Source organism: Microcaecilia unicolor, unplaced genomic scaffold, assembly GCF_901765095.1.
Source record: "Microcaecilia unicolor unplaced genomic scaffold, aMicUni1.1, whole genome shotgun sequence".
NCBI lineage: Eukaryota > Metazoa > Chordata > Amphibia > Gymnophiona > Siphonopidae > Microcaecilia > Microcaecilia unicolor.
Window position 1 is genome coordinate 6343 of NW_021963173.1, and position 24892 is coordinate 31234.

At 46.7% G+C, this 24892-nt stretch overlaps 1 protein-coding gene across 1 annotated transcript in view; it reads right to left on the reverse strand.

Annotated features, from left to right (window-relative positions):
- Positions 1–403: 403 nt before the first annotated feature.
- LOC115459040 (neural Wiskott-Aldrich syndrome protein-like) overlaps positions 404–24892 on the reverse strand; it is a gene marked incomplete at its 3' end in the record, with an annotated part of 118467 nt that continues 93978 nt past the window's right edge. The window contains 2 exon segments of the mRNA XM_030188903.1: positions 404–557; positions 1661–1703. Of these exon segments, the coding sequence (XP_030044763.1) occupies positions 404–557; positions 1661–1703 (197 nt within the window).

Genomic DNA, 24892 nt, shown 5'->3' on the forward strand with positions numbered 1-24892 from the left:
ATCGGTACAAGGCCTGCAGGTAAAAAAACTACATGCAGTCACTGACCCAGTGTCTCCAATTTGAAAACTGTATCCTTACTAAAATCAAAGATATTATAATGACTAGCTATTGAAATGTTGCTATCCTAAGCGTGCAATCTTAACCGAGAATTTAGTTTCTTAAAATAAATTACCTGGAAACATCAGTTGTTGAATGCTGCACCTATTTTGACAAAAGTCTCGTGCTTATTATTTCAGAGAAGGAAGTCAGTCAAGGCTTGGAAAAAAAAAAGCCAACCTGAGACCAGCAACTTTCAACACTTCCAAAGTAGTTCAGTTTCCTCCTTTAAACCACAGTCCTCAGAGTTCTGCCTAGGACTGTTACTACCTCCATATTTTGCACTTTTAAAGTGGAAAAACTTACCTTGCCTGCGCAGCTCATTTTTGACAGCTTCTACACCTCCTGTTTTTTCTATAAAGTCATAAATGACTTTTGATGTTTCTTTATCTTTCAACTGTGCCTCTGAGATTCCACACATATCAAATAGATTTTTTAGTTCTGGGTCTAAGTTGTTTACCTGCAAATCAAACAGTGATGTAGCAATTCAAACATTAAGGCTGCTTCATTTTTATCTTAACTGAATATGACTAAGTATTTGTGACAGAGGGATCTGAAAAAAACTGCTACCAAAAAAATTTTTTTTTAATCTAAAAAATTTAAAAAGGGCAAAAGATCAGCGGTTTCTGTAGGTACAATAATGAAAGTAGTAAGTGCATTAAAACTACAATTCACAATCTTGGTAAACTATATTTAATGAAAACATTTATAAAAAAATAAACATCCTCCTTTACATAAATTCAGTACCAGGATTATAAAACCAATAATCAAATCCCATAAGCCATTTGTTTCTGATGAGTCTTATCAATGTTGCCATATTCCTGGTCAAGTTTTCATTTCCTTAATCCAAGAAGTGTAACATTGAAGAAAAAAAAATAAAAATACATATTAACGAAGCACAAACACACATCTCATAAGCTAGGACCTCACTAAGGTCTAGATTCTATATATATAGCGCCTGAAAAAGTCACACAGAAAAAAAACACACCTGGGTGTATTCTATAAAGTATGCCTAAATTTAGGCGTACTTTATAGAATAAGCCTAAATTTCCACACGGATTATAGAACACGCCAAACACCCATCCACATGACTAAATTTAATCGAGGTCAGTTACATCAAGTAAAACTTGGTATACGTCCAGACACCTAAATTAGGCACAGACCGGGTGTATTCTGCAACAACATGCATATATTTGAGAAACGCCCACAACCCACCCATTCCACACCCATGGTCATGGCCTTTTTCAACTATGCAATTTAGAATTCATGCGCATCACTGCTTAGTTAGTGTGCATAAATTCTAATGTCAATTAGTTCAACGATTACTTAAGTGGCAATTATTAGCGCTTATTGGCTTGTTAACTAATTAAGTTGTGTTTGTAAATCCAGAATATGACCAGATTTGCGAACATAATTTAAGTCGAGCTATAATCTGAGGGTAAATGCATAGAGAACACTGAATGGATGTCAAAGGAGATAAACACTTAAGAACAGCAATGTAACCAAGAGAAGTATTATATAAATCTGACAGGCCAAAAATTGGCAGAGAAAAAAAGTACTTACATCAAAACCTGTGTTTGGATCCCAACCAACATGCCCAATGTGTCTGCAATAGGTAAAAACATCAAACTATGATTAACATCAATACATAAAATTGTATCAGGCAATACAATTATGTAAAACTTGCTAAATCAGCATTTAATCTGGCATCAATTCACCCAAAGCTTTTTTGGCCTTTGATGAGTAATATCTGTTATAAAAGCAGAAATGTAGGTGATATTCTGCAAAAAGATATTAGGAATACAGTTGTAATTTCAACAACTTGCAAATCATATGGCTTATTTTAATGTAACCCTAGCTTTCTTTACTCATTGAGTCATAATTCCAAACTCACAGTAGCATTCCACACATTTTCTGTAAGCATAAAAACCTTTTCCAACATACCACACACATTCTCGGGGCTATAAGGGCATTAGAAGGCAGTGTTGTCATCCAGCTCAATTACATTAAAAAGTAGGACAAATAAATAATGATGAGTCATAACTTCAGGTAGCATTATATGCAAGCATGCCTCCAACTAGGAAACCAATGGCGCACATTTCATTCACAATTATATTCAAGGTATCAAGAACATACATAATCACAACACAATAATTCATACAGAAAAAGCTACCACATTGTAGAAACACAAGAAGAATAAAACCTTTCATTTCAAATAATGAAAAAAATAAGAACTCTGCTGCCCCATCTTCTTGGTTACTGCTTTTATGGCTCTTCTGTATACTGCTTTTCTTGAAAGCAGGAATAGCATGTGGTCCTGTGGATGAAAAACAGAAAAATATTTGAATTCTTCCTTAAACCCTACTGAACCAAAAGAAGGCATCTTAAATTCCAAAACTACACTAGTCAAAAAAGGAAGCAGTAAAAGGAAAAAAAAAATAAAACAAATGTTTATCAAAATGTGAATAATTTAACGAAACAAATGAAGAACACAAGCACAATAAAACATGAAACAAATACTCACCATCAGTGTCCTGCTTATGCCATCTATAGTAAATGACTGAAACCCACCACCATGTGTATACAGATATTCTGCTTTACTACAGAGTAACAGCTCCATGGTTAGAGCAGCAGTTTGAAAACCAACTGCGAGGGTTCAAGTTTTGTTGATAATTCTCGTTACCTTGGACAAGTCACTTTAGCCTCCGCTACCTTAGATACAAACTCAAGGTCTCATTTATTAACTTGTGTTAATATTAGGAGTGGACAATTAACGCAGGAATTTTTTTTTTTACGCTGGCTGGCATTTTTAACACTGCCCCAACCCTCACCCCCTGCATTTACCTCATCTCCTCTTCAGTCACTAATCGCCATGCTGCTGATCCGAAAGACATGCCTTTGCCTCATCCTGCACAACCCCCCCCCCCCCCGACCCAACTGCCTAAAGTGTGCTGCCAGCAAGGCTTCTGGGTCAGCGCTGAACTGAGTCTCTAGAGAGAAGCATGAAGACGGAGTGCCATTTTAGTAGCCTATTCTCTGGACTGTCTCAATCTAACCTCCTTGGTCCACATCTTTCAAAGGTAAGGCACGCAACTAGAGGCTGGGGGAAAGAGGGAGGGAACTTCTCTCAGATCTGTGATCGCGTGTACAGACTGCACCAGGGCATCTCTAAAGACTATGTGTAAAGCTAATGCAGAACACAAGATTGCAGAGTGCCGAACTTGTCTGAAAACAAAATATTCAATAATCAAAGTAATAGTATTTGTGAAAAGAAAACTTATGGCGCACTGGTGCCAATGTGAACTGTGAGCAAAATCTTTGGGACTGAGTTTCTGTGGACTTTGGATTTATGGATTTGCAATGTTGGCTAATTAGACTCACTTGAAAGCACCACATCAGAAAAAGCATTACACACTCTGGACTGATGTTCGTGAGAACTACACCTCCCAGGTGTGCATCACCATAGCGCCTTGAGATGTGTTACTCTTTTTTGCGTTTTTGAATCTCTTTGCTTTGCAAAGTAACAATATAAAGTTTTTGATGTTACATGGACAAAAAGGGTTGGAGTATAGTGCTATGATGTAGGCAAGGTGTCATTACAGCTGTTTAAGACTCCGGTCTGTGTAATGCGCTATAAAAACTAAGCACCTATCACAGGAGTGGCCTAGTGGTTAGAGCACCAGTCTTGCCATCAAGAGGTGGCTGGTTCAATTCTCACTGCTGCTCCTTGTGATCTTGGCCAAATCACTTAACCCTCCATTGCCTCAGGTACAAAATTAGATCGTGAGCCCTCCAGGGACAGAGCAATACACAGTGTACCTGAATGTCACTCACCTTGAGCTACTACTGAATAAGGTGTGAGCAAAATCTATTTTTATATATGCATACATATTTTGCTTTTGGGGGAGGGGGGTTGTACTTTTTGGTTTAAACTTTATTATGAAGTTTCTGGATTACTTCAATTAAATTTTAACTGCCAGACCCTCGACCATTCTTCTGACTTTTGGAGATCCCTTCTCAATGTTTCTACTCCCAGGATATCCACTCTATTGGCTATCTTCGCATCACCTGCTTTGATAATCACAGGACCTGTCCTACCCAACAGGCCACCAGAGGGTGCTCTTGTAGTGAAAACTGCCAGGAGCTGGTCACTAGAAGGAGCTCCAAGGGGGACACCAGTGAAATACTTAGAAGGAGTCACTAGAGGGAGCGCCAGCGAAGTCCAGGCATATAGGAGTCAGGGAGGATCCATAGTAGGAGCTTCCCCTTTAAGAGAAAAGGCACTCGGGAGGTTCCAGACCCTTCCAGAGCCAAGGGGTAGGGCCCAGAAGGGGTGTGGAGGGGTGGTAGCAGCAGGAGGGAAGGGAGAAAAAAGGAACCTCCAGGAAGAAAGAAGGATGCCGAGTGACTTGTATGCAGACTCCGAGGAGATGGACCAAGGTGGGCTGAAAACCCCGGGGATCTGACCCCAAAGAGTAGGTCCTTAAGGAGTGAGAGGGAGGACGGCAGAGAGAGGGAGAGAGTATCAGGACGGGCTGAAAACCTCAGGGTACGGTCCCTAAAGGAAAAGGATCCTCTAAAGGACTAAGGAGGTACTTACCTTGATATTGTCCTTATGAAGCAAATATTTGTAGAATCCAATGCGAGGCAACATTGGAGGATGTAAATTAAGAACTGGACTAACAGCCAGAGGTGGAGAACAGGACTGTAAAGTGAAAGTGAAAATAAAAGTCCTGTCCAAGGGGTGGAGGCTGTTCTAAACTGAGACCCATGTTCCCTATAAAGTGGGCTCAGTTGAAGAAGGGTTTTATAATGTTTGCTGAACTGTTTGTTGAAAGAATTCCCTGCTTCCATGATTGAAGAATACTAAAGGTAGTATAATTTGCCTCAGAAGTTCCTAATTTGCATATTTTGATGAAGCCTGCTAGTACAAGGTTTTGTCCCGCATAAAAGGTGTCATGAGGGCATGCCACAAGCATACTGAGAATGCAATCTGTTTCTAAGTCAAAAGGAGGGGGTCAGGAACAGGATGGCTGATAACTGAGGAACAGTCACCCTTAGTGGAAGGAGGACTCCTAAGACTGAGGGTATGAGCAGCTATAGTCCTATGCTGTTTCTGGGATCTGTCATAGAAGCAAAGTTTGGTGATGCCTCTGTGAACATCCTGAGTGTCTTTAGAGGCTTTGATTGAAAGATAGAAGTACCAGCTTGACCGAGGCCTCTGCAGAAGTTGTTCTGGAATGCTCCCACTGACCTGTAGGAAGAGGCATTGCAAGTGAACCTCCAGTTGGAGACAGTTTACATACAGTACTCATTACACAGGCTACAGTCGAGTTTACTTAACTGGGAAACTCCTTCCAAGGCCTGGACTGTTTGAGATGGTCGGATCCCAAACGTAACCTCTAATGCGGGAGGAGATTGGATGGAGAGCCCTTGGCTACAAGGGCCCCGTCACACCGCAAAAAGGCAAACTTTCCTTCCAACCCTTCAGCAATATCTCTCACAAATATATTAAACAGAATAGGCCCATCACCAACCCCTGAGGAATTCCACTGCTCACCTTCCTTTCCTCCGAAAGGATTCCGCTTACCACCACCCTCTGCCACCTGTCGGTCACCCAGTTTCCTATCCAGTTCACTACTTTTGGTCCTAAGTTCAGCCCTTTCAGCTTATTCACGAGTCTTCTGTGGGGGACCGTGTCGAAGGTTTTGCTGAAATCCGAGTAGATTACATCTAGCGCACGTCCTTCTTCCAGTTCTTTGGTCACCCAATCAAAGAAGTCAATAAGATTTGTTTGGAAGGATTTTCCTTTGGTAAAGCCATGTTGCCTTGGGTCCTGTAAACCATTGACTTCTAGAAAGTTGTACTCTCCATTTGGCAGCTACAGATACAAAGGCTACCACTAAGATATATATGATCGTTTTCTCTTTCACAGGGTAAATTGAGAGGCTTTGGAAAAAGGCTTCTGGAGCTAATGGGATTTCTCTTTCTAGCATACTTTTATCAAAAATGTTTTCCCAGAATTGCTGTACATTTTAAAGCATGAGATCATGAGAGAGCGGTGAGGTGGAGTTCTCCTGTTTTGTTGGCATAGGAGCCAAAATATATTGCTATTTGCTATATAGAAAAATGTTATCATGAGAAGTAACACCTGCATGACTCCTAGAATAATGTACATTTCAGTTTCATTTAAGCACAATATTCTGTTTAGCCTGCACTAATATGAAATAATATGTTTTAGCTTCTTTTTAGGAATTTTCCTCATTTTGTCGTAGTCACCCTTTCGAAAATTAAATGCTGCTACAGTAGATTTCCTTACTCCAGATATCAGCTCAAAAATTGTCTAAATTATTGCTCTGCTAACATCAGAGGTCTCCTTCTGCACCATAAGTCAAACAGTCTTAAGGAAAAGCATACTTTTTGGGTGAATCTGGAAATACAGGAGGTTCCTACTCTAAGTGTGTATTTATAAGCAGCTTGTCCAACATTCTGGTACAGACACAAAAAAAAGCTCTATGCCTCCAGATAAACCACACTTAAAGGGCGAATGGCTAAAAACATCTCTGGGTTGAGAACAGCTGCCTATTTATAATACATTGCTGCAGGCAAACAAATAATTTTTGGACTTACTACTACTTAACATTTATAAAGCGCTACCAGGGTTACGCAGCACTGTACAATTTAACACAGAGGACAGTCCCTGCTCGAAGATACCAACTGATTGAATTTAGTTCTTTCTAAAATCAGAGGCCAATGTAAGGCAATCAGATCAGGGCATGCACACTCTCTTCTCTTAAGAACTGCAATTATACGAGCTGCAGCATTTTGGACCACCTGCAACGGCCGCAATCCCCTATCTGGCATTACAATAGTCCAAAATGCTAAACACCAACAAATATATAACCACAAGAAAACTTTGATGATTCAGATACAGTTTTGTTTAGACTAGAAACTAATATTGTACTACAGAATATGCTGATCACTAGATCATAAATTTCTTAATTCTTTATTTATATTTTCCAAATATTTTGCATTACAAGAAGATCTTGCTTAAGGAAAGCAGACCAAATTAAACTTAGGAATATAGCATCCATAATAAACATTATAACAAATTTAAATTTAAATGTCTTCTTTAAATCACAATAAACAAAATAAAAAAGGGGGAGGGGGCGTGTATTAAGAATAAAAGGGAAATTTAACAAGTACAATTTATAACAGAATAGACTTAACACACATTTTCACACCTATTTTAACACCTTCTTAATCAGTTCGTAGCAACCGCAGACAATTTCCTGGAATCGAGAAAAACTCTTAACTGTTCTGGCTGAAAAAAAATATATTTCAAACCTTCATATTTCAAAACACATTTACTAGGGTAGTTCAAAAAGAATGAGGCTCCCATTTCTAAAGTTTCCTTTCTCATACTCAAAAACATTTTTCTAGTTTCCTGTGTCTGCTTTGTAACATCTTTTTCGAAAATATAATCTTTTTAACGCTTCTACATCCTGTTGAAAGACAAATTGGACAAATAAAGTCATTCTTTCTGAATGTTCTGATAGGGAGACTTCCAGCAATTCAGATACATTTAGTTTATCGTTTGAAATTTTTCCTTCCGAGCGATCTTTATTTTGTATGTAATAAATCTTATTTATCGGCGGTAAGACTTCAGAGGAATATTTCAATACTTCAGTCAGATAGTTTTTAAAGGCATCCAATGGTGATATACCTATTTCTCTCGGAAAGTTTAAAATGCGCAGATTTAGTCTCCGATTATAATTTTCTATTTTTGTTCAATCCTTCTTTTCATAATAGTTTTATCTTTTATCATTTCAGAGGATAAGTCTTGTAATTTTCTTACATCTTGATTAAGCTTTGTTGTTTGAGTTGTAAACTCCGTTTTAATAGTAGCCAGAGAGTCAGAGAAAGTATTCATTGTACTCACTAATGTGGAGATTTCTTTCGTGGATTTCTCTACGGTTACTGCCAACTGTTGGAGAACTACCCACACGTTCCCCAACGACACCGTTCCCGGAGCAGCTCTCATTTGCTTCCATTCACTGCTCAGGCCAGTAAGGCCTTGCATTCCTTCAGAGTCCGCTTTTCCAGCACCTTCGAACGAGGTCTCCACCGCAAACACTTCGGTTTCGGGAGATCCTCTCTGAATCTGGCGGCCGTCCGGAGGGAGCGGTGGATGAAGCGCCGGAGGAGAAAGCGTAACATCTAGGCCCAAGTCCTCAAGGATTTCCCTCTCCTGGAGGACAGCCGGGCTCCTCTCAGCGTCCTGGGTGAGAATTCGCGAGGTGAACCTTTCAATCAACACCTGATGTGGAGAAGAGGTCCGGGTTGTCGAAGGTTTTTCCCGGACCGTTCCCTTCCTTTTGGTATGCGGCATCGAAGAAAATATTTTTAAAACAGAGTGTAGATTCAGGAAAGGCTCAAACCTCGATCCATTGCGTGTCGCCATCTTGACACGCCCCCCTCCATAAATTTTATTCCATTTTGAATCACCACACCAAGTGTGGCCTCCTATACAGCAGGCTCTTTGACTAACTGCTCAGTGTACAGCAGCGGCTAAGAAAGCAAACAGAATGTTAGGAATTACTAGGAAAGGAATGGAAAGCAAAAATGAGAGTATTATAATGCTTCTGTATTGCTCCATGGTGCGACTACACCTTGAATACCATGTGCAACTCTTAATCATTGCATCTCAAAAAAGATATAGTGGAACTAGAAAAAAAAGAGATGGGTGACTAAAATGATAAAGGGGATAGGATGTCTTCCCTATGAGGAAAAGCTAAAGCAGCTAGGGCTCTTCAGCTTGGAGAAAAGACGGCTGAGGGGAGATATGATAGAGGTCTATAAAATACTGAGTGGAGTGGTACAGGTAGACATGAATCGCTTGTTTACTCATTCCAAAAATATAAGGACTAGGGGACACGCAATGAAGCTATTAAACGGTACATTTAAAACAAACCGGACAAAATATTTCTTCACTCAATGTGTAATTAAACTCTGGAACTCACTGCCAGAGAATGTAGTAAAAGCAGTTAGCTTAACAGGGTTTAAAAAAAGGTTTGGATAATTTCCTAAAAGAAACATCCATAAGCCATTATTAAGATGGACTTGGGAAAGTCCACTGCTTATTTCTAGGATAAGCAGCACAAAATCTGTTTTACTCTTTTGGAATCTTGCCAGGTACTTGTGATCTGGTGGACCTTTGATCTGTCCCTGTATGGCAATGCTTATGTTCTTATGACTGTCTGGAGTGGAGGCAGCAGTGTCATACAGAACCAGGGAAGCCAGGGTTCAAATGCCACGTTCGCCCTTTGTGATCTAGAGCAAGTCACTTAACCCTCTATTGCCTCAGGTATAAACTAAGATTGTAAGCCCACCACTGACATTCAAGTACAATAGGTATTTTCCCTGAAATAAGGTGTGAGCTGAAATCAAATCATTTCCCTCTTGTTGGGCAACAAACACTTATCTGCTACTAGCTGATGCTGTACCAAAAATGCTTAAAATAGCCATGTGTGCACTGCAGCCTGTCTATACATGGGACCCTTCCCCTTGGCTCATCACACTTATAAAATGCCTCATTTTTAAATTAACTTATTTTCCCTGCATTGGAGGTCTGTATATTATTCTCAGGTACAAAGCAGTGGCATAGCTAGGTGGGGCCATGGGGGCCTGCCCCCCCCAAAAAAATTTCATCTGGGCCCCTGGTTTTGCTGGCAGGGGTCCCCCAACCCCCGCCAGCTGAAGCCTTGTCCAGCACCGGTCTCTGGCGCTGCTGTGTTCCCTGCCCTGCTCGCTCTTCCTCCTCACGTCCTGCACACGCCTTTCAGTGAAAATGAGCATGCTCCGTTTCACTTAAAGGAGAGTACAGGACGTCAGGAGGAAGAGAGAGCAGGGCAGGGAACGCGGTGGTGCTGGAGACTGGCGCTGGAGAAGGCTTCAGCTGATGGGGGTTGGGGACCCCCGCCAGCCAAGGTATTTGCTGCTGTGGGGTGCGGCAGACTAAAATGTGCCCCCACCACCACCACGTCTGGCTACACCCCTGGTACAAAGAAGTCAACATCAGTGTGTATTACAAACAGGCAGCATAAAATTTCCACTTCAAGCTAGAGTCACATGTACAATCAGATATTCGGCAACAGGAAAAAAAAAAGTTAATTACCACTCAGTAGTACATTGCTATTAAGTACTGCCTCCATGGAGAAATGTATACTCCAAATCCTTCTGCAGATACACTGGTACAACATCTTTCCAATATTGGTCTAAAAATCAAAAGAAAAGAAAATGGGGGAAAAATATATAATTTAACCTACAATAGTAGGCTACCAATACAACTATGCATATATAGGGCACATCAACTTTATATGTGCAATTAACATTTAGCATAATCTAAGATCAAACATGCTAATGGATTTAAGGGTACTTACTGGATAGGCAGGAGGATCTTCCAGGGTAACTTGCCTATGTTCCAATACTGGTCCCAGAGACCAGCTGGAAAAAAGGAACAATTCTGGTCTTCTTACAATTAAGTGTACAGGTCCTACACCTGCCGTCTCTGAAATTGATTTTCATCATTGCTGGATCAAACTACAAATATGGCACATGAGCCATTCTACAGAACAGGTATAAGGTAAAATTATGTATAATCATACCTGATAATTTTCTTTCCATTAATCATAGCTGATCAATCCATAGACTGGTGGGTTGTGTCCATCTACCAGCAGGTGGAGATAGAGAGCAAACTTTTGCCTCCCTATATGTGGTCATGTGCTGCCGGAAACTCCTCAGTATGTCGATATCAAAGCTCCATCCGCAGGACTCAGCACTTAGAGAATTACACCCACGAAGGGACACTCTGCCCAGCTCACCACCGCCGAAACGGGGGAGGGGAATTAACCCAGCTCATCCCCACACAAGTGGGGGAGGGGAATCCGTCCAGCTCATCCCCGCGGAGCGGGGGAGGGACACCACACCCGCCGATGCGGGGGGATCTGGCTTATCCTGCAACCGCAACCGCGGGAGGAGCTGACTGACCCTAACACCGCCGAAGCGGGAGGGGTACAAAGCTGCCCTACAGCCGCACGAAGCGGGAGGGAGTGCCGGCAGAATTTATGTCTCAATCCAGCCCCGTAAAACGGAGGGGAGAGGAATGCAGCAGCTCACTGTAACACAAACTCGTCTCAACTCTTGAAGAATCCAAGTGAAAGAACTTGAACACGAAGTCTTTCTGAAATAACTGAAGACTAAACTTGAACCTGAAATGCAACCAGAATAAAAACAGAACAGATATCTGGGAGGGGCTATGGATTGATCAGCTATGATTAATGGAAAGAAAATTATCAGGTATGATTATACATAATTTTACCTTCCATATCATCAAGCTGATCAATCCATAGACTGGTGGGATGTACCGAAGCAGTACTCACCCAGGGCGGGACATTGAAATCCCTGACCTCAACACTGAAGCTCCAAACCGGGCCTCCGCCCGTGCAGCCACAGTCAAACGGTAATGCTTGGAGAATGTATGAGCCGAAGCCCAAGTTGCCGCCTTGCATATCTCTTCCAAGGAGACGGATCCGGCCTCTGCCATCGAGGCCGCCTGAGCTCTCGTGGAGTGAGCCTTCAGCTGGATAGGCGGCACCTTCCCCGCGGCCACATAAGCCGCTGCAATGGCTTCCTTGACCCATCTTGCCACTGTAGGCTTAGCAGCCTGCAGACCCTTACGAGGACCTGCAAACAGGACAAACAGATGATCCGATTTCCGGAAATCATTGGTCACTTCCAAGTATCTGAAGATGACTCGTCTCACATCCAGATATTTAAGAGCAGAGTACTCCTCTGGGTAGTCCTCCCTACGAAAGGAAGGGAGACAGAGCTGCTGATTCACATGGAAGCGAGAAAAAATCTTGGGCAGGAAGGAAGGCACTGTGCGAATAGTCACTCCTGCCTCAGTGAACTGCAGAAAAGGCTCTCGACATGAGAGCGCCTGGAGCTCGGAAACTCTTCTGGCTGAAGTGATAGCCACCAAAAAGACTGCTTTCAACGTCAGGTCTTTCAGAGATGCCCTCGACAAGGGTTCAAAAGGCGGCTTCTGCAATGCTCTTAGCACCAGGTTGAGATTCCACGCAGGCACCACTGAGTGCAGAGGAGGGCGCAGGTGATTAACTCCCTTGAGAAAGAGCACCACATCTGGCTGCGAAGCCAGGGAAACACCCTTCAGGCGGCCCCTGAAGCAAGCCAGAGCCGCTACCTGGACTTTAAGGGAACTGAGCGACAGGCCTTTCTCCAGACCTTCTTGCAGGAACGCCAACACTGAAGAAATTGGAGCAGTGAAGGGAGAAAGTGAGCCTGCTTCACACCATGCTGCAAAGATACGCCAAACCCTGGCGTAAGCAGTAGAAGTAGAGCGCTTCCTCGCTCTCAGCATAGTGGCGATGACCTTGTCTGAGAAGCCCTTCTTCCTCAGACGCTGCCGCTCAATAGCCAGGCCGTAAGACCAAAGGGAGAGGGATCCTCCATCACCACGGGACCCTGATGTAACAGGCCCTGCTCCACTGACAGCCGCAGAGGATCGTCGACTGAGAGCCTGATCAAGTCCGCATACCAGGGACGTCTGGGCCAATCCGGACCCACCAGGATTACCCTGCCGGGATGCTTTGCCACCCGGTCTAGCACCCTGCCCAACATGGGCCAGGGCGGGAACACATAGAGGAGCTCTTGTGTCGGCCACTGTTGGAGAAGAGCATCTACTCCCAGGGATCGAGGGTCCCGTCCTCTGCTGAAAAAGCGCGGCACTTGACAATTGGCCGATGACGCCATCAGATCTAGGCTCGGCTGGCCCCAGCGCTTCGTGATGTCCAAGAACGCCTGAGCAGATAGTTGCCACTCTCCGGGCTCCAAGGTATGGCGACTGAGAAAGTCCGCCTTGACATTCATGACTCCGGCAATGTGGGCCGCTGAAAGCTGCTCCAGGTTCGCTTCCGCCCACTGGCAAAGACTCATAGCCTCCTTGGCTAGAAAGGCGCTCTTGGTACCTCCCTGGCGGTTGATATAGGCCACAGCCGTGGCATTGTCCGACAGGACCCGTACAGGCTACAACACCAGTACCGGGATGAACTCCAATAACACCAACCGAATGGCTCTGAGTTCCAGGAGGTTGATAGACCACTTGCCTCTGCAGGAGACTAGAGCCCCTGCGCTGTCCTTCCCAAGCAGTGGGCTCCCCAGCCCATCAAAGAGGCGTCTGTCGTGACGACAATCCACTCCGGGGTCACCAGAGGCAATCCTGCAGACAACTTGTCTGTCTGCGTCCACCAGCTCAGCGCCTTGCGCACTGCTGGGTCCACGGGAAAGCGCACAGCATAATCCTCCGACATCGGAGTCCAGCGCAGCAGCAGAGATAGCTGTAGTGGTCTCATATGAGCCCTGGCCCAGGGCACTACTTCCATCGTGGCCGTCATAGAGCCCAACAGCTGCACGTAGTCCCAAGCCCGAATAGGAGAGGCTACTAGGAACTAGTCCACCTGAGCCTGAAGCTTGACAATCCGATTGTCTGGCAGGAACACTCTGCCCACTTGGGTGTCGAATCGAACTCCCAGATACTCCAGGGACTGAGTCGGGCGCAGCTGGCTCTTCTTCCAGTTGATGATCCATCCCAGGGAGCTCACAAGAGCAACTACCCGGTCCATAGCTTTGCCGCACTCTGCATAAGAGGGGGCTCGGATCAACCAGTCGTCCAGATAAGGATGGACTTGTACTCCTTCCTTTAGCAGGAAGGCCGCTATGACCCCCATTACTTTGGAAAAGGTCCGCGGAGCAGTAGCCAACCCGAAAGGGAGGGCTCTGAACTGGAAGTGTCGTCTCAGGACTGTAAAACGCAGAAAGCGTTGGAGAGGAGGCCAGATGGGAATATGCAGGTACGCTTCCTTGATGTCCAAGGAAACCAAGAACTCTCCTGCCTTCACTGCCGCTATAACAGAGCGGAGAGTCTCCATGCGAAAGTGCCTCACTTTCCAGGCCCGATTGACCCCTTTGAGGTCGAGGATAGGCCGGACAGAATCTCCTTTCTTTGGAACCACAAAGTAAATGGAGTAACGTCCCTTGCCAATCTGATTTTTTGGCACCGGAACGACCGCACCCAGGCGGATCAGGTTGTCCAAGGTCTGCTGCACTGCCACAGCTTGACCGGAGACTTGCAGGGAGAGAGTACAAACCCGTCTCTTAAGGGTTGGCAGAACTCTAGCTTGTAGCCGTCTCAGATGACTTCCAGCACCCACGCGTCTGAAGTTATAGTGGTCCACTCGCCCAGAAACGAGGACAGCCGTCCTCCAATCTGCACTGGGGCGTGGACCAAGGCCCCGTCATTGGGTACGAGACCCTGGGGGAGGACCGGAGGGAGCACCTCCGGGACGGCGGTCTCTGCGAAGGAATGCTGCTTGGGGGAGAAATTCCTCTTGAAGGAAGAGGGGGCAGAGGAACCCGACTTGCCCGGGCGGTACCGACGGGCTTCCAGCAACCGTCCTCTGGAGGTACCGGGACGAGTACTAGCCGGAGCCCTGACCTCTGGTAATTTCTTGCCCTTAGACGTGCCGAGATCGGTCACGATTTTGTCCAGCTCGACCCCAAAGAGCAGCTTGCCTTTAAAAGGCAATCTAGCCAGGCAGGATTTAGAGGCGTGGTCAGCAGACCAATGTTTCAGCCAAAGCCACCGCCGCGCAGAGACTGTCTGAGCCATGCCTTTAGCTGAGGCTCTCAAGACATCATACAGCAAGTCTGCCAAATAGGCTAAGCCCGATTCCAGGGCCGGCCAATCATCCCTCAAGGAAGAATCCGAGGGGGAAGCCCGCTGCACCATAGTCAGGCACGCCCTGGCCACATAGGAGCCGCAAACTGAGGCCTGCAAACTTAAAGCAGCTGCCTCAAAGGACGACCTTAAGGCCGCCTCCAATCTTCTGTCTTGGGCGTCCTTTAGGGCCGTGCCACCTTCCACCGGCAACGCCGTTTTCTTAGTCACCGCAGTGATTAAAGAATCCACGGTAGGCCACAGATAGGCCTCACGTTCACTCACAGCCAAAGGATAGAGGCGGGACATAGCCCTAGCCACTTTAAGGCTCGTTTCCGGGACATCCCATTGAGCCGCAATTAAGGTGTGCATGGCATCATGCACGTGGAAGGATCTAGGCGGGCGCTTCGTCCCCAGCATAATGGCAGAGCCAACAGGGGCTGAGGGAGAGACGTCCGAGAGGAAATCTTCAAAGTGTCCATGGCCTGTAAAAACAGGTTGGGCAAATCCTCTGGGCTAAAAAGCCGCGCTGCAGAGGGGTCATCCGCTCCATCCGAGCGGGGATCTATCTCCTCCAAGGAATCCGCAAAGGACCGTTGGGAGACCTCAGACACGCTGCCCTCATCTACATCGGAGGAGACAAAGTCCTCCAAGGCCTGGAAATCAACCCGAGGGCGTTTACCTCTGGGAACCTCAACCTCTTTATCAGAAGAGGGAGCAGGGGCAGCGTTTTGCATGAGGAAAGCCTGATGCAGCAGCAAAACAAACTCGGGGGAGAAACCCCCCAGACTGTGCACTTCCGCAGCCTGGGCAACAGCCCTAGACGCACTCTCAACCGGCGCTCGCAATAGCGGGGGAGAGACATGCTGCGCATCCAAAATGGCGTCCGGCGCGAAACTCCGCGAAGGAGCCGCGCGGGAAGAACGGCGCTTAACTTTAGTCGCTTGTGCCGTCGCCCAAATTAAGGGCGTTCATGGCATTAATGTCTCCAACCTCAAGGGCGGCCCACGAAGAAGCCGTCCGAGCCGCGTGGCCGGCCAAGATGGCGGAGGCGAGGAGCGGGGGATGGGCGTTTATGGCGGGAAAAAACCGCCACGCCGGAGGAACGACCGGGACATTCATCGGTCACTAAACTGTCACCCATCAAGGGCGAATCAGGTTGTAAAACCCCCGCATCCCCTCTAGAAGCGCTCCAGCGATCCGGGGAGCGACCCTTTGCGCCCTCGCCCTCCGACGCCATATGCCACGAGGAGAAGAATCGGGGAACCCCCTGCCCGCTATAAAAAGGTAAAATTACCTGCTTGCCGCTCCGAGCTGTAACGAACTGGTGTCCCAGTGAGTAGCTGCAATGAACGTTTAAAGAAACGTCGAATTAAACGCCTTTAAAGACGTTTAAAATTTTTTTTTTTTTTTTTTTTTAACGGAGCCAGCGGGAGGGGGGAGAAAAGGAGGGACCTGGCACCACCAGGTTTGCACTTGCTCAAAAGAGCCCTCAACCCCAGGCCTCAACAAAACCTAAGGATTAGGCTTGGAGGCCTAGCCAGAGCTGCTGCTGTGTGTGACCACCACCTGCTGAGATAGAGAACATACTGAGGAGTTTCCGGCAGCACATGACCACATATAGGGAGGCAAAAGTTTGCTCTCTATCTCAACCTGCTGGTAGATGGACACAACCCACCAGTCTATGGATTGATCAGCTTGATGATATGGAAACTATAGGATAAAGGTGTTAAATAACAAAGTTGTCACTATAAAAAAAAAAAAAAAAGACAGACAAGAGGGTATGATCTGATTTGTCCTATGGTGTACAGAAGCACTAAGAGAATGGAAAGATATGGGAAAAGACTGAAAACAAGCTCAGTGTGATGCTTTCATTTTTGAAGTGTAACACACATTTGGATTCTTTGAAATTATTAATCCGGTCAACAAAACTGTAGTTATCTGAAAGGCCTCACAGATACAGGTCAGGACTTTTACTGGGTAATCCCTCTGTTTCACCCTTTTTGAAATCACCTTTGGAAGGAGAAAGCAGTTTCTTACCTGTAGCAGATGCTCTGAGGAAAGCAGAACACATTCTCACATATGAGTAAGGTCATCTGACAGAGCCCAGCGCAAAGATGCTCCCCAGCATTCCCTACTATAAAAGCCTTTGGCAACATCCACTGTACATGCCTGCTGTCATCATGTGGAACCAAGGCAGTCTAATATAACAACTGATAGAATAAAACTCCTAGGGGAGATGGGCGAGAAAGTAAGAATATATATCCTGATGTCCATGGCGAACACTTGCTACAGCTGAGTAACTTAGCTTTCTCTGAGGAAAAAGGGACATCACATTCTGATATATATGGGACTCCCTAGCTAATCTGAAATTGAAAGGAAAAAAAAAAGGGGGGGGGGGGACCAGGACCTGCAACAGGCAAGGACTTTTAAAAAAAATGACGACAGCCTGGCACAAAAAATAAAATGGGCTTGGTGGTGGGAGGGGGGTTGGATTCCAAATCCCAAATAAATGCTGAAGGACTACCTTACCAAACTTGTTCAAGACAGTAGTGAGATGTGAATGTGTGAACAGATGACCATGTTGCAGCTTTGCAGATCTCTTCTGTGGAGGCTGACCTTAAGAGGCTATTGACACAGCCATAGTGACATTATGACCTATTACATGACCCTTCAAAGTCAGTCCAGACTGGGCGTAAATTGAAGGAAATGCAATCTGCTAGTCAACTGGATACAATGTTAGGGTCAAAAGAAAGAGAAAGCTAAGTGGACTGTCTATAGGCTTTAATTCACTCCAGATAAAAGCAAAGGATCTCTTGCAGTCCATAGTGTGCAGTACACTTTCACCAGGATGGGCATGGGGTTTTAGAAAGAATGTTGGCAGAACAATTGACAGATTAAGATGGAACTCCCAAGACCAGTTTGGGAAGGAACTTAGATCCATACGCAGAACTTTAGGATCCATACACAGAGCTACTGTCATGAAATTACTACTACTACTATTTAGCATTTCTATAGCGCTACAAGGCGTACGCAGCGCTGCACAAACATAGAAGAAAGACTGTCCCTGCTCAAAGAGCTTACAATCGTGTGTAAGGTGAATCAGCTACTTGAGCCTGGAGCTCACTGACCCTGCAGGCTAAAATAATCACCACCAAAAATAAAACCTTCCAGGGTCAAGAACTTCAGGTGACAAGGGTCAAGTGTCTCAAAAGCAGCTTTCATCAGCTGGGTAAGGATGGTAAAATTATGTCTTACCTGATAATTTTCTTTCCATTAGTCCTTCAGATCAATCCAGAGACTTGTGGGTTATGCCCCTCCTCCAGCAGGTTAGATAGAACTCTGAAGTTTCCCTCTAGAGGGCATGTGCAGCCTTCCTAACTTCAGTATACATGATACCAAAGCAGTAGAAACAAGCAAATACAGTCTCCTGCCTCTAAAACAGCAGCATAATCTTGAAGAAAACTCCATGCTGCTAACAAGTAACAGAATGAGTAGGAAATTAAAACTACAAAACCTAGTAACCGTTCAACCCAAGAAACAAGAACATGAACAGAACTAACTGAGTAGCTGAAAAATATCTCAAATCACGAGTTCACATTACAGGGAGGGACTCTGGATTGATCTGAAGGACTAATGGAAAGAAAATTATCAGGTAAGACATAATTTTACCTTCCATAGCGTCCCTTCAGATCAATCCAGAGACTTGTGGGATGTACCAAAGCAATCCTCAGCCAGGGTGGGACCGCACTACCCCGGCCGCCAACACCGAAGCTCCAAAGACCGCATCTGCACGCGCTGCTACGTCAATCCGATAATGTCTTGAGAAAGTATGTAGCAACGACCAGGTCGCCGCTTTCGAGATATCGTCCCACGGCACTAGACGAGATTCCGCCCACGAAGCCGCCTGAGATCTTGTGGAATGTGCTTTAATGTTTAGCGGAGAAGACTTCCCCATCAAAAGAAGCCGATGAAATCAGTTTCTTAAGCCACCTAGCAATGGTCGCCTTAGAGGCCATATTGCCCTTCTTTTCTCCCGCAAACAAAACAAAAAGATGATCTGACTTTCTAAATGAATTAGTTGCCTCCAGATAAGAGCACAACGCTCTCCGAACGTCCAAACAATGTAGCGCCCGAAAATCCTCCGGGTAATCTTCCCGCTTGAACGACGGTAAGACCACCTCTTGATTAAGATGAAAACGTGTAACCACTTTAGGCAGAAAAGAAAGAACTGGCCGAACCGAAACTCCTGCCTCCGAAAAACGAAGAAAGGGATCCCGGCAAGAAAGCGCTTGAAGCTCCGAAATCCTTCTAGCCGATGCCATGGCTACAAGAAAGACCGTCTTCAGCGTAATATCCTTCAATGACGACTTTCTGAGAGGTTCAAACGGAGCCCGTTGTAAAGCCCACAGAACCAAGTTCAAATTCCATGTCGGCACTAGCGGAGCTCGAGGGGGCCGTAACTGACCAACTCCCTTCAAAAAACGCGTGACGTCTGGATGAGAGGCCAAAGAAAGCTTCCCCAAGCGACGCCTAAAACAGGCTAACACCGCCACCTGCACTTTCAGAGTGTTAACAGACAATTCTTTGTCCATGCCCTGTTGCAAAAAAGCCAAAATGGAAGACAAGGGAGCCGAATGAGGAGAAACTCCAGCCGCGTTACACCAGGAAACAAAAGTTCTCCAAACTCTCGCATACGCCGTCGAAGTTGACCGCTTACGCGCATGCAACATGGTAGTAATAACGTCTTCCGGGTAACCCTTACGTCTCAGTCACGACCTTTCAATAGCCAGGCCGTAAGCCGAAATTGATCGGAATCCTGTTTGATTACTGGGCCCTGCGAGAGCAGATCCGCCTGAGGGGCGAGATGGAATGGCTCATCGATTAGAAGTCTAATCATATCCGCATACCATGGACGCCTTGGCCAATCCGGAGCCACTAGAATCACCGGACCCGGATGTCGTGCTATTTTGCCCACCGTCCGACCGATCATCGGCCACGGAGGAAAGACATAAAGAAGTTCCATCGGCCACTGTTGAAGCAAAGCGTCTACACCCTCGGAACCTACCTCTCTGGCCCTGCTGAAAAACCGGACCGCCTTGGTGTTGGAGGCGCGAGCCATCAGATCCATTACCAGTTGACCCCAGCGATCCACAATCTGACAAAAAGCATCCTGGGATAGCACCCACTCTCCTGCATCCAAGCGGTTCCGACTGAGAAAGTCTGCTTGAACGTTCAGGGTTCCCGCTATGTGAGCTGCTGACAACTGCGGCAACCTTTTCTCTGCCCACTGACATAGCACGGCTGCCTCCTTCGCTAGAGGAGCACTTCTCGTGCCTCCCTGCCGATTGACATACGCCACTGCCGTTGCTTTGTCGGAGAGGACTCGGACTGATTGACCTGTTAGAAAGTCCTCGAACTCCACTAGGGCCAACCGGATTGCCCGGAGCTCGAGAAGATTGATCTGCAGTTTTGCTTCCTGTTGCGACCAAGTCCCCTGTGCTGTACGACTGTGACAATGAGGCCCCCCCCCCCCATCCCAACAAACTGGCATCCGTTGTTACTACACACCAATTGGGTGTGTACAGAGGCATTCCCCGAATCAAATTGTCCGCTTTGAGCCACCATCGAAGAGCAAAACGAGAATGCGGAGTCCATGGAAGCCGAATCGCGTAATCCTCGGAAAGAGGAGACCACTGGCTGAGAAGATGCCATTGGAGAGGCCGCACGTGACTCCGAGCCCATGGGACAACCTCTATCGTCGTCGCCATGGACCCGAGAAGTTGTACATAATCCCAAGCTCTTGGCGCCGGATTCTGAAGAATGGTCAACACTTGATTCTCCAGTTTGAAACGACGCTGATCCGGTAGAAATACTCTGCCCTGGGCGGTGTCTAACCTCACCCCCAAATATTCCAAAGTCTGAGTCGGGACGAGATGGCTCTTTCGAAAATTTATTACCCAACCTAAAGATTGTAACAGAGCTATCACCTGCTGAGTGGCTTGCACACTCTCTGCGTAAGACGGGGCTCGAATCAACCAGTCGTTGAGATAAGGGTGAACCTGTAAACGCTTGGTTCTTAAATAGGCCGCCACGACCACCATCACTTTGGAGAACGTACAAGGAGCCGTGGCTAGTCCGAACGGCATGGCTCTGAATTGGAAATGCTGACCCAATATTGCGAACCGCAGAAATCTTTGATGAGGAGGCCAGATGGGAATATGCAAGTAAGCTTCCTTGAGATCGAGAGCTGTTAAGAACTCTCTGGGCTGAACCGCTGCCAACACCGATCGAAAGGTTTCCATGCAGAAATGCCGAATTCTGAGGGCTTTGTTGACCGCTTTGAGATCCAATACAGGACGAAAGGCCTCCTCTTTCTTTGGCACTACAAAGTAAATCGAGTAACGTCCCTGACACACCTCGTCTGCCGGCACAGAAACTACTGCCCCCAGACGAAGCAACTCTGCCAAGGTCTCCTTTACCGCTGCCGATTTTACTGCAAACTTGCACGGAGACTCTAGAAAGCTGTCTGCGAGAGGACGTGCAAATTCGAGCTTGTACCCCTCTCGTATAACGCTCAGCACTCATTCGTCTGAAGTTACCCTGGCCCATTCCTCTCCAAAATCGGACAGCCGTCCTCCTATGGGCGGAGAGGACTGGACCAGGGCCCCATCATTGCGGACCTCTGGCCCCAGGCTGACCTCTTGGAGCTGCGTGCGGAAGTTTACGGTCCTGACGAAAGGGCTGCTGCTGCTTCTGAGAAAAACGGGGCTTTGAAAAACCGGAGACCCTACCAGGTCTATATTTCTTTGCTTCCTTAAAACGTGGTTGAAACGGTCTCCCTTGGTTCTTAGATTTATCCTCAGGGAGACGACCCTTGGACTCTCCCAAGTCCTTAACAATCTGCTCCAGTTCCGGACCAAATAGGAGCCTTCCTTTAAAAGGTAACCGTGCTAATCGGGATTTAGAAGGGAGATCAGCAGCCCAATGTTTCAACCAGATCCAGCGCCTAGCCGAGACCGCCAAAGAAACGCCTTTAGCTGACGCTCTAAGAATATCATACAGAAGATCAGCCAAATATGCCAAACCTGACTCCAACATAGGAAGGAACTCAATCAGGTCATCCGGTGATGCCGCTTTCTGTACCCAAGAGAGACATGCTCTAGCCACAAATGACCCAGACACAGAAGCCTGCAAAATTAACGCGGCCACTTCAAAAGAAGACTTCACCGATGCCTCAAGCTTCTTTTCTTGAGGATCTCGAAGAGCCGAACCGCCTTCTACTGGCAAAGCGGTCTTCTTGGTAACAGCCGTAATTAATGAATCCACCACCGGCATCCTCAAAGAGTCCAAATTCTCTTGCCGTAATGGACAAAGCTTGCCCATAGCACAAGCCACCCGCACAGAAGCCTCAGGAGTTTCCCATTGAGCCCGAATTAAGACTTGCATAGCCTCGTGAATGTAAAAAGACTTCGGGGGTGCTCTAGTACCTGACATTATCGAGGTACTAACCGGCACCGGAACCGAAGGCTCAGGAGCGGAAAGATCTAAGATTTGCAAAGCATGGACTATAAGCGCATAGAGCTCCTCTCTTTTAAAGAGCCTGACCGCTGTGGGGTTATCACCCTCAGTTGGTGGTATCTCCCCTTCTTCCAGCTCCTCAGGATCTGAATCCACCGATTCCACCTCACCCTCCAAATCGAGTGAAATCTTCGGTAATGGGGGGCTCAAAATCCACCCGAGACCTCTTAGCCTGCTGCCGACTCGGCTGCGAGTCTAAACCCGCTGGCGCTGCTAAAATGGCTGCCGCCTGTCGGTCTGCCTCAGAGCGCAACAAAAAAGCTTCATGCATCAGTAAAACGAAAACCGGAGAAAAGCCCGATACCACTGGCGTCTCCGCCCCCGCACTTGCGCTACCCTCCGGAACTGCAACTCCCTCCAACGAGGCTCGCACTGTTTCTGGCCTGACAGGCTTCAGAGAGAAAATGGCGGAGGCACGCACCGGCCCAAGACCAACGCTTCCCACCAAACTCGCCTCACCTCGCTGTGCAGCATCGGGGCTCAACTCGCGGTCAGCAACTTCGGCACCCGGCTTCTCCAGACCTACCGAACACGTCTCACAAACCCCCGACGCTGACCTGCGCGCTCCGCAGCGCGAACAGCGTTTCACCGACTCCGAGGGAACAGACATGGTAACCCAAAACTCTACTTACAGGCTGCTGTTAGCGTTGCTCACATTCAAGGAAAGCTGAACAGCTATTCTCCTAGCACTGTAAATACTTAGTGCTTGTACAGGGCACTGCCGTCGACTGAAAGGAGTTTGTTTTTTGTTTTTTTAAAGAGGCAGGAGACTACCTTTCATCAAATTTGTCCGCTTGCCAGGGGGAGAAGGGTAGGGACCTGGCACCACCAGGTGTATCCCAAATGTGCATCCGCACCTCAACCCCACCAAAAGCTCAACACCCCCGAGGGAACGGGATAGGAGCTTTGGAATCCAGAGCTGCACAGTATGTCCTTCTACCTGCTAGATAGAGTTAGGAAGGCTGCACATGCCCTCTAGAGGGAAACTTCAGAGTTCTCTCTATCTAACCTGCTGGAGGAGGGGCATAACCCACAAGTCTCTGGATTGATCTGAAGAGACGCTATGGAAGACATTTAGATCCCATGACCCTAGGGGAACTGAGGGGGTTTTAGTTAACTTGCCCTGCATAAAGTGAAAAACTAAAGGCTGAACTGAGATGGGCTTATCCTCTACACAGTGATAAAGCGAAGATACATACCTGTAGCAGGTATTCTCCGAGGACAGCAGGCTGATTGTTCTCATATGTGGGTCAACGTCTGCGTCGGCCCGGGAACCGGCATTTTGCAAGCAAAATATTTAAAAAGTCTTGCCAGAATCTTCTGGCGCGCGTGGAGTGCGCATCGTGCATGCACAGACCGATTTCCCGCCCGTTGCGTGAACGAGTTCCTCAGTTAAATCAAAAGCATAAAAAGAAACAATAACAACTCCAAAGGGGAGGTGGGCAGTATTGTGAGAACAATCAGCCTGCTGTCCTCGGAGAATACCTGCTGCAGGTATGTATCTTCACTTTCTCCGAGGACACGTAGGCTGCTTGTTCTCACATGTAGGGTATCCCTAGCAACAAGTCTCACTCAAAACAATGAGCATTGGTCAATTGGGCCTCGCAACAGAGAGGACATAACAGAGATTGACCTGAAACCATAAACAACTGAGAGTGCAGCCTGGAACAGAACAAAAATGGGTCTAGGGGGGTGGAGTTGGATTCTAAACCCCAAACAGATTCTGCAGCACCGACTGCCCAAACCGACTGTCGCGTTGGGTATCCTGCTGAAGGCAGTAGTGAGATGTGAATGTGTGGACTGATGACTACGTTGCAGCCTTGCAAATCTCTTCAATGGAGGCTGACTTTAAGTGAGCCACTGACGCAGCCATGTCTCTAACATTATGAGCCATGACGTTGCCCTCTAAAGACAGCCCAGCTTGGGCATAAATGAAGGAATTGCAATCTGCAAGCCAATTGGAGATTGTGCGTTTTCCGATGGCGTCTCCCCTCCTGTTGGGATCGAAAGAAACAAACAACTGGGTGGACTGTCTAAAGGGCTTTGTCCGCTCCACGCAAAAGGCCAATGCTCTCTTGCAGTCCAAGGTGTGCAAACTGCTTTCGCCAGGGCGGGTATGAGGCCGTGGAAATAATGTTGGCAAGACAATTGACTGGTTCAGATGGAACTCCAACACCACCTTTGGCAGGAACTTAGGGTGTGTGTGGAGGACTACTCTGTTGTGATGGAACTTGATATAAGGTGCATGCACTACCAACGCCTGAAGCTCACTGACTCTACGAGCTGAAGTAACAGCCACCAAGAAAACGACCTTCCAGGTCAAGTACTTCAGATGGCAGGAATTCAGTGGCTCAAAAGGAGCTTTCATCAGCTGGGTGAGAACGACGTTGAGATCCCATGACACTGGTGGAGGTTTG